This window comes from Petaurus breviceps, unplaced genomic scaffold, assembly GCF_028583685.1.
Source record: "Petaurus breviceps papuanus isolate PSGF00001 unplaced genomic scaffold, PetGlider_PUasm1.0 173, whole genome shotgun sequence".
Classification (NCBI taxonomy): domain Eukaryota; kingdom Metazoa; phylum Chordata; class Mammalia; order Diprotodontia; family Petauridae; genus Petaurus; species Petaurus breviceps.
This window is the reverse complement of record NW_027185759.1, coordinates 11,455,549-11,464,930: the sequence shown is the minus strand read 5'-3', so window position 1 is coordinate 11,464,930 and position 9,382 is coordinate 11,455,549. Positions and strand designations below refer to the sequence as shown.

Here is a 9,382-nt window from a genome sequence, read left to right as displayed (position 1 = left end):
CACCTGTTTTGAAGTCGAGGAACAGCAGCACACAGACAAAGACTGGAGGGATGGTTACAGCTTTATTGGAAGGGGACCTGGCTAGGTAACTTGGGAGAGAAAGCACAGTCCCTTCTAAAATTCTTAAAAACTAAATGAAATTCAACCTTTCTATTTAGCACAAAATGAAATAAAATATACAACTAAAACTGTCCTGTAAAGAAAACCACAAGAGGAAAGAAGGCCAAACTTTTCCTGGGTATGCGCCAGCACATGACTGTTCCTTGCTAGGCCATCATGGCATCTGCAAACCCAAAGCCCTGTTCGTAGTTAAGACGTGGGTAACGGTTCAACCCAGGTGACAGGGTCACTTTAAACAGGGCAACTCATGTAAACTAATCACTCAATTGTAGTTTAACATGCAAAAGTAAGTTTACCCATAAGAGTTTTCCTCCCTGGTGTCCTAAGCCACAGACCACTGAAAAGATGGCAAGTTGCTAGTTGACTTCAGCCCTTCTTGATTTTTCCCCTTTTGATAAAAATTCTTTGAATGAATTACAGTGGGTTTCTGCATTTGTTCTCCAATCTGTCCTCTCCTTAGATGCAGATGAGCCAAGAGATTTATCAGGAAAAAATTGGTCAATAGGTAAATGGCTTGGCCTGGTTGGAGTGAACACCCTCCCACCTGGTCCCAGCTGAGTGGTCCCCTCAGGTACACAATTCTTTTATCATCAATGCAAAGGGATTGGAAGGACCCTATCATTTGGATGTGGCCTCAAATCAGTTCTAAGTAAAGCTTATTCCATCTTTCCTATTAGAAAGGTCTTGTTCTTTTGATTTTCAGGCTCTCCTCTCAACCCTGCCAGTTCCCTTCCCACTCTGGTAAAATAAAAAAATAAATTCAACAGGATTAGCATCAACATGTCCCATTTCCCAAATTAAAATGAACCTCTGGAATTCATCTGATATTTCTTCCCTACGGTCTGTAGGAGGAATTTCTTGTAGAAGATCCTTCAACATCTTTTGGACCAGCTTCCCCATTGAAAGTTCAAAGATGGGCTTAACATCGTAAATACACATTTCTTTCTAAATCATCCATTTGGAGCACTAGTGCAGAGCCCTCTCCCTGGGTTTGTTGGGCCATTAATGCTGAGGCTGAACTGTTTTAGGAATTCCCTAATAACTTGTGGACCTTTATGAGTTAGAAGTCACCTTAGGAACAAGGCATATCTGCAAAAAGCTTAGAAATAAATCTCGTTTAGAGACTGCTGCCACTAGAGCTCAGATCATTACACTCATTTCATACAAATTTCACGAGGATCTTTTCCCTAAATGACCACTCCAAGTCGTGCACAGTAAGTACACAGTCATATAATAAGACTTTTCTAATCCTATGCTATAACGGGTTGAAATCTATGACGAGAGCCACTCAAGGCTCCAACCCAGTCACTTGCTTATTTGCAGACATTTAGTGATTTTCAGAATGGAAAAGCCAAGTCGAGGTTTGGAGCTTCATTCCTGTGTGGGCGCTTGTTCTACACCAGCTGTTTTCAGGACTTGGGCATTGCTATTCAAGGGATCGTAAACCAGCCGACGTCATCTGTTTGGACACGAGGGGCTTCATCACTCATTGATTTTGCACATTTTCCCATAGCCTCCTCTGCCAGCATCATAGTCCTTTCGATACTCATCTCGTACCTCAAAGGAAAAAAGCAAAAGGTGTTGTCATAACCCAGGGGAGAATGAGAAGCCCCAAAAACCCTAGATAGCAATGGTGGGGGGAGGTGTTTAACAAGTGTCCCTTTGGAATATGTGGTTTATTTAGCATCACATCCAGACAAATGTGGTGCAGCCAACATAGTCAAGGCAATTGCCTCTCAGCGCAGAGCTCCCTAATCTTCTTAATAAATAAGAGCCTTGGAACAAAGCTCAAATCTTGGCACTTCTTTCAAATAACACACAATTCATCAATACCAGGAAAACAGCCACTCTGGTTTGTTTCAGGCACTAATTTACAAGAACTTCCAACCACCACAATCCAATGGGAATGCACTAAATACTGAAAACACTGACACTAATGTTATCCTATGGTTCTGAAGTTCAATGGAAACCCAAATTCCAGAAACCATATTTATTTTGAGAAAGAAAAGCAGTGAGGTCTGACTTCAGGGACCTTACCTGGCCCCCAGATCGTCCTCGTCCATACTGTCGGCCCTCTTTGAAACCTGCATCCCAGTCTGTTCGGATAATGCGATCATCTAGACGGGTTCCATTAATGTATCGCATGGCATTTTCAGCATCTGCTCTGGAGTAGTATCTTGGGGTAAGCGTTAAGGAAAGGAGGGCTACACTTCTCTAAACATCTATAAAGATGTCCAAAGCAACCACTTTTTAAAATGTAGCTGAACACACAAAAAAGGAAAGTCTGAGCTTAAAAGTGACTTATTAGGTACAAATGGAGAGTTACCAAGTAAGTTAAGACAAAGGTCTGATGAAAGAAGTTTACTAGCCTAAAAGGGACCCTAGAAAGAGGACTCGAGGAGAGGAAGGGAACACATGATTTTAGCACCTACTATGTGCCAGGCCATGGGCTAAGTGCTTTACCAGAATGATCTCATTTGATCCCCACAATTCTGTGAGGTAGGTGCTGTTATGATCTCCACTTTGCAGTTCAAGAAATTAAGGTGGAAAATGCCAAAGGAAGTAGTGATGTCAAATATCTTAAAATTAAGGACAGATACCAAACTGCCCCCAGAGGAGGACTTCCTCTTGGTCAGTACTTCAACTGCACACTCAGCTGTCATCAGGCATTCACCACAAGTCCAGGCCTTTAAAAGGAGCAGCCTGGCCTGACAGTCTTCACCAGATTCTTCCTCCAGCAGTAAACCTTGACATGTAATTCCTCATTCCAAAGCCCCAGTGGCTCCCTATTACCTATCAGCTGTGCCTGGCTATCAAGGCTACTGCATCTTGGGGATACCCCCGTCTTTCAACCTTCCTTGGGATTCAGGTGCCTTCATGTCTGCCTCTTCTGCACCCTCTTGCTAAGAGTCCACTCATCCAAAAGCATCCTGTCCCTACTGTGACCACTTCTGCCTGAAGACCTCCAAAGAGCAGGACTTGCTCCCCCTCTTCAGCAGTCCATTCTACTTGGGTGACACCTCTAATGGGAAGGAACTTTTTTCCTGAGCCCAAATCAAAACTTGCCACTTTGCACCTTCTACCTCCTGTTCCTGCTTCTGCCTTCTAGAGCTGAATACAGGGTTATAGCTTTAAAACTGGAAGGGGCCTTGGCGGCCATCAAGTCTTAGCTCCCATTTTTCTGATGAGGAAATAAGAGAGAGGTTGTGACTTTCTTCTTGAGAAAACTGGAACCCAGACTTCCTGATACCACGTTGAGCACTAGTCAGGAAGTCCCCTGAAGAGTGAGGAACACTAAGCTGCTTCTTGGGCACCCCAGAGTCAGTCAAACAGCACAGAAGTGTAAACACAGAGAAAACTCCCTTGCAGGGTCAAGCACAGGTTTCTTCAGTTATTCGGGGGCCAGCTTCCTCTCAGAGTATCCAGTGTACACTCTCGGGTAATGCTCTAGAGATGAGGGGAAATACAGGAGTCACCATAGACAGGGGAGATGCTGGGGCTTGGTCCCAAGGGACAGAATTGGAAGCAGTCCTGGCTGTAAAAAAGAACATGTAGACATGGCAGAAGGAAAAACTTCCAAGAAGGGCTATCCAAAATTGAATGAGTCTGGCCCAAAAAAGATTGTAGACCTACTCACTAAAATGGCCTCAAGCCAAACTCATTTTCGGGTGATCCTAAATTTGGTGATCACTAATTAGGGAGTTTGACCTAGATCACATCCAAGGTCCATGCCCATGCAGACACCCACTGACTGTAAAGGAAGGTAAGGGTTCTGCCCCCAAACCCAAGGGCTCTGAAGGGATTCTCTGGGCCCTCACCACACGCATGCCCTGTGATTGTAAAGGGGGAGGGATTTTCACACACACACACACACACACACACACACACACACACAATAGCAATCTACCTCCAAGGATACTCCACAAAGCAGAATCCACATGCTGTCTTCTTCACTTTATCTAGGCCCATGATAATTTTCTTGATGTCACCACTTTTGCCAAAGAGCTCATAGATCTGTTCCTCAGTAGTATAAAAAGACAGGTTCCCAACATACAGGGTACAGCTTTTCTTCAATAACTTCTCCTGGTCCTTCTTGTCACCCTGGAATTTCAGAGAAATCATGGCAATGTCCCAAGCCTGGTTTCAGGCACCATAGCTGCTTTTGCCCAGGACCCAGGGACCCTCTTTGAACACATCAGCATAAGAGCCAAGAGAAATCTGTCCAATCATCCATTACTTAGCACACATGCCAGGCTGTGGCCTGAGTCTTGTGGACATAAAGACAGGCTAACAACAGTCCCTGCCCTCAAGGAGTTCACAATCTAATGGGAAGGCAGCATACAAACAACTCTGTAAAATAAAGATGTATACAGGATAAACTAAAGATAATCCACAGAAGAAAGGAACAGGCATTAAGAGGGGTGAAACTTGAAGGAAGCCAGGGAAGCAGAAGGCAGAGATAAGGAAGGACATTCCAGGCATGAGGAATGGCTAGAGAGAATTCCCATAGAGGAGGGTCTTGTTTGAGGAACAGCTGTCATGGAGTGAAGTGTAAGCAGACTGGAAAGGTGAGAGGGGGCCAGGTAACGAAAAGCTCTGAATGCCAAACAGAACTTTTTGTATTTGGTCCTGAAGGCAACAGGGAGCTCCTCAAGTTTACTGAGAATGCGTATTTTAGGAAATCATTTTGGTGGCTGTATGGAGGGTGTTTTGGGGTGGGCAGAGATCTGAGGCCTATCCACCCCCAGCCAGTGCAATAACTCAGGCATGAGATGATGAGGGAAGGGACCAGAGTGGTGGCAGGGTCAGAGGAGAGGAGGGGGGTAATCAAGAGATGTTTCAGAGATAAAATCAGGTCAGATGCTGCAGAGGGGATGTGGAATCAAGAACAGATGTTGCAGAGGTGAAATCGACAGAGATGTTGCAGAGGTGAAATCGACAGAGATGTTGCAGAGGTGAAATCGACGAGGCTGCAGCAGCGGTGGAAGCAGGATCGATGCTGCAGAACCTGCCAGGCACCAGCAACAGCGGGGCGGGGGCCTGAGGAGTCCGGGCAGCAGTCTGCCTCTTTGGGGGGCTTGGCGGAGGGGGTTGCCCCTAATAGTAACAGGGAGGCGGGCAGGAAGGGGAAATTCGGCTTAGACTGCTACTGGACATACACCTAAGAGGTGTCTGGAGCCAGCAGAAAGGCTGGGGCAGGATGGGCTGATGGCAGAATCCTCGGCGAAGAGCCGGTCATTCAGTCCACAGTGAGGGAGCCCCAGAGGTACAGGGCTTGTCGGGCGGGGCGATCTGAAAGCCTAAGAACGTCCACGGGAAGGGGGCTTCCTTACCACGGTCACCACGAGCCTTGGGCTGCCAGTGTCCAGATGGCGAGGAGAGGCGGCCTCATCATCCCTTTAAATGCCCCTGACCCTTCCCCACTGCGGCCCACCCAGGGGCCTCCCAGCTGTTCCTCTGGCCGTGCCATTTCCCGTCTCCCGGCCTTTGCAGAGGCCGTGCCCCAGGCCCCGGGGACCAGAAGGAGAGCAGGGGGCGGGGGAAGGGGGGAACTGAGTTCTGATCTCTCCTGAGGCCGAAAAAGTACAGTGCCTCAGTTTCCCCACGTGACGATATGGGCGGGGCGCTAGGCGAGGGGGCAGGATCGCTCCCGGGCCATCACCATCAGCCACCCCACCCCCCACCCCCACTCCCGCCTACCCGGAAGTGCTGGTCGCGGTACTGGCCCAGCTGCACGTAGGAGTCGCTGTCCAGCGCGCTCAGGAGCCCGCCCGACATGGCGGGGGCCGCCGACCCGAGGCAGTGGCGAGCTCGGGAGGAGAAGCCCGGCGGCTGTGGGCGGCCGGGCGGCCGGACTTCCGGGGAAGAGCCGGAAGCGCGCCGCTCATGACGTCACCAGACCGCGCCGGCGCGACGTTACTGCGCACGCGCTCGTGCTCACTCTCTCCGCGCCGGGGCTGGGAAAGATGGTGCTGCGGCGGCTCCTGCTCTCCCTCATCAATACGCAGCAGCTCGTGGAGCGCCTGGCCGAGTCGCGGCCCATCCGCCGCGCGGCGCAGCTCACGGCCTTCGCGGTGCTGCGGGCGCAGCTCGGGGCCCGAGAAGCCACGCGGAGCCTGCGGGGGCCCGCGGCTCGCGCCGCGCGCTTTGGAGCTACCCTCGCCCGGGAGCTGCGCCGGGGCCTCCGGGAGCGGCCGCCGCCGTCCGGGGGCAAGGAGAGCACGGGCCGGGGGCCGCGAGAGTGAGGTGTGGGGAGGGGCCCTGCCAAAGGAAGTGCCCTAAGCCGCCGTCATCTGACCCCACCACCACCGAGCCGAGGGGGGGGCGCCCCACCGCCCTCCGCGCTCCCCTCCCCCGTCACCGCCCGCCTTTGACCTTCAGCCCTGTCCGGGACGCAGACCGAGGGGGACGCTGTGCGGGCCTTTGTCGGGTGGGGACTCGGCCCGCCCCGCCCCCGGCATCCTCACCTTTCACCCCAGAAGACCGTGTTTCTTTGGCTCCCGGAGGCTCGGCCCTTTGAAGGCGCCCTCGGGCGATCATGACCTTGGACGTGCTCCCCGGGAAGCCTGGGCCGGGGAGGCGCGTGTCCGTCCGGCCGGGGACTCCACCTCGACCCCGTTTTTCCTGCTTAGGCTGCCCCCGGGGGCCTTAGACTGGGGGCTGCTGGGGATCGCCGCAATAAATGGTTAACTGTGCCGGGTCAGTGTGGTGTTCAGAGGCAGTCGGACTGTCGGGGCTCAGGGCTGGGAGGGGGCCTGGGGAAGGAAGGCACCGCGCTGGCCTGGTGCTTTGAGAAGCAGAGCGCTCAGTGATGGGGAGCGCGGAGCCCCCCATCGCTGTCAGTGCTCGCAGGTAGCAGATGGGGCCCTATGCAAACCGGCTCGCACCTGGACTAAGCCCCTCCCGGCGCTTGCACAGCCGCCTCGCCCTGATGGATTTCTGAGGACGGACACCACAGATGGCCTTTGGCCGCCCTGCTCCCCAGCTTGTTGCCATTTGGGTGGGTTTTCTTCAGCTGGCCCAGGGCAGCCAGGAGTAGCCTGGCACGGGGATAAGTGTGGGGACTGGCGTGCTTACTGTGCTTTCTCAGCCAGTGTCACCGTTGACCTTCACACTGATCATCTCCACACAACTACATCCACTGGGAATCTCCTTACTATAGAGCTGGTGCAAGTAACCAGAGCTTCAGTGTCTTTCCACCTGTCTGCTGGGTAGTTCTCCCTAAACAGTCTGCCAGAACCTCAAAGTGCAGCTCATACCTGCTCCCCAACGTATTTCCACCTTGGCATTCCTTGTTTTTGATACCTCCCTTGTTCTATGAATAACCAGCTGTTGGGTCCTATCATCCCACTGAAATCTCGCTGGCATCCCCCTCTGTTCTGTGACCCACCAGCCTTGATCAGGTTGTGGCCGTGCTTTGCGCTGCCTCTGGGCCATCGTCCATGCTTTGGGTGAGTGGGTAATAAGGGGCCTGGTGTGGATGATGAGCAAAGCAATGGGAAGTCTTTGTGCTGCTGTGTCCCTATCATGACTGCTCAAAAGCCCCTGTCACTCCTCCCTGCCAGCCAGATAGGTGATCCTGGCGTTTGAGATTTACCCACTGGAAAACACTAGGTTTGGAGTTCTGACCAGGGTTCAAATCCAGTCTGTCTCCGTGACCTTGGGCAAGTCACACTTTCTGGACCTCAGTATCCTCACCTGTTTTAAAAAAAAAAATGTTGAGTCAGATGACTGGAGATCTTTATTTCCAGCCTCATCTTACTACTTTCCACTAAACTGGTACTTAGAATCTTTTCCATAGCAGCACTTTCTCAGCCCCAGGGCATCCAATGCCTGCCCCTACCTCCTTATGGCCTTCTTTCCCAAGCAGCCCTATCTCTGTTCTCTCTCCCATCTGTTGGGTCTCCCACTTGTCCTTAATACTGCTCAGCACTACTAAGACCACTCCCAAAAGACCAGGTGAGCCAGTCCTGAGCCTGAGTCCTGCTTTCACTGTCTCTGCCCATCCTATTGTCTACCTGACTGGGTCACAGTCAACTCTTCCCTCTCTGAACCCTCAATATCTATCTGATCAGTTGTAGGTCTTGTAGATTTTTTCTGCCTTCTCCATAACTCGTCAGACATGCTCCCACCTTGCATCCATTCATCTGGCCACCACCCTACTTCAGGCCTATGTCATTTCTCATGTTACCTTGCACCAGCCACCTTATGGGCCTGTCTCCTAATTTCTATACAGTCTCCAAAATAATCCCCCCAAACCTCAGGTCTGACCGGGCTGTGTCTCATTAATCTCCTGTGATTTCCCCTTGCTTTTAGGATGAAAAGCAAACTTGATTTGGCATTTAAAGTTTTTCACATCTTGCTACCGAATCTCCCAACCGACCTTAATAGGTGATCTCCATCATGCACTCTACATCTCACTGTTCAGTAGATCTATAAGAGCTCATGAGGTCACAGAGAGGAGAAAAGGCCTACAGCTGAACCCCCTGAGTTAAGGGATGATCCACGGGAGAGACCAGACCCCCCATGAGGAGACTGAGGGGAGAACAGGAGGAGATGGTGCGCGCCAGTGTCCAAGGAGTAGACTGAATGATGGTGATCCTTGTGGGTTGGCCTCAGCAAGAGGGGCCATTGTATCATACCACCTAAGTGGCATCTCCTGTGTCTGCAGGGACTGAGCCTAAACTGGAGCCCCTCAGTGACAGTCTTAAAGACCTACTTGTGCCCTGTCTTCTAGAGAAAGTGTCTTAGGACTCCAGTTATGTTTGGCTACCATCACTCCCCAACTCCAGTGGCCTCCCTGTTGCCTCCAGCCAATGGCAAATACAGATTTTGCTTTTTGGAATCCTTCACGACCTCACTAACCCACCCCTTTCCAGGCTTGTAGGTGTGACTCCCCTCCCGGGGACTCTAAGAGCCAGAAGGGCCTTCTGTAGTCACTTGCAAAACAGTCCATCTCCAGTCTCCAGGCCTCTGTTCAGGCTACCCCATACCCGCATTGCCCTCCCTCTTCCTCTCCCCTGCCCCATGGAATCCGGAGATTTCTCCAAAGCACAGTTCAAGGGCCACCCTTCCTAATGCCCAGGTTGGCCAATGGTGCCTGTCCCTTCCCCCTTCCCCAGCGTTACCGCATATTTATTGGCTTGTGTGTGTGAGGGAGGGAGGGCTTTTGAGAGAATAGATGCTCCTTGAAGGCAGGGCCTTTTTTGCTTTAGTCTTTGGCACCCTGGCACGTAGCACCCTGCCCGTATATTTAAGAGGG

The 9,382-nt window shown here is 51.4% G+C and overlaps 2 protein-coding genes across 3 annotated transcripts; one reads left to right on the top strand and one right to left on the bottom strand.

Annotated features, from left to right (window-relative positions):
* Positions 1-43: 43 nt before the first annotated feature.
* NCBP2 (nuclear cap binding protein subunit 2) lies at positions 44-6,009 on the bottom strand. 2 transcript variants are annotated; one of them, XM_069083418.1, is made up of 4 exons: positions 5,821-5,999; positions 4,040-4,221; positions 2,158-2,296; positions 44-1,677 (listed from the first exon to the last, which is right to left on the bottom strand). In XM_069083418.1, exons 1-4 carry the CDS (start codon positions 5,896-5,898, stop codon positions 1,603-1,605), a joined length of 474 nt encoding a protein of 157 aa, XP_068939519.1. In that variant the 5' UTR covers positions 5,899-5,999; the 3' UTR covers positions 44-1,602. The 2 variants fall into 2 exon arrangements, with proteins under 2 accessions (XP_068939519.1, XP_068939520.1); XM_069083419.1 differs by lacking the exons at positions 44-1,677; positions 2,158-2,296 and adding an exon at positions 2,310-3,651 and having other exon boundaries at positions 4,028-4,221; positions 5,821-6,009.
* NCBP2AS2 (NCBP2 antisense 2 (head to head)) lies at positions 6,009-6,815 on the top strand. The gene has a single exon (XM_069083420.1). The coding sequence runs from the start codon at positions 6,087-6,089 to the stop codon at positions 6,363-6,365; it is 279 nt and encodes a 92-aa protein (XP_068939521.1). The 5' UTR covers positions 6,009-6,086; the 3' UTR covers positions 6,366-6,815.
* Positions 6,816-9,382: the final 2,567 nt, after the last annotated feature.

Coding starts and splice junctions, on each gene's coding strand:
- NCBP2 (XM_069083418.1), bottom strand. CDS start 5,898: ATGTCGGGCGGGCTCCTGAGCGCGCTGGACAGCGACTCCTACGTGCAG. Junction 4,222..5,820: donor ACCGCGACCAGCACTTCCGG/GTAGGCGGGAGT, acceptor CTGAAATTCCAG/GGTGACAAGAAGGACCAGGA. Junction 1,678..2,157: donor GAGGACGATCTGGGGGCCAG/GTAAGGTCCCTG, acceptor TTTTCCTTTGAG/GTACGAGATGAGTATCGAAA.
- NCBP2AS2 (XM_069083420.1), top strand. CDS start 6,087: ATGGTGCTGCGGCGGCTCCTGCTCTCCCTCATCAATACGCAGCAGCTC.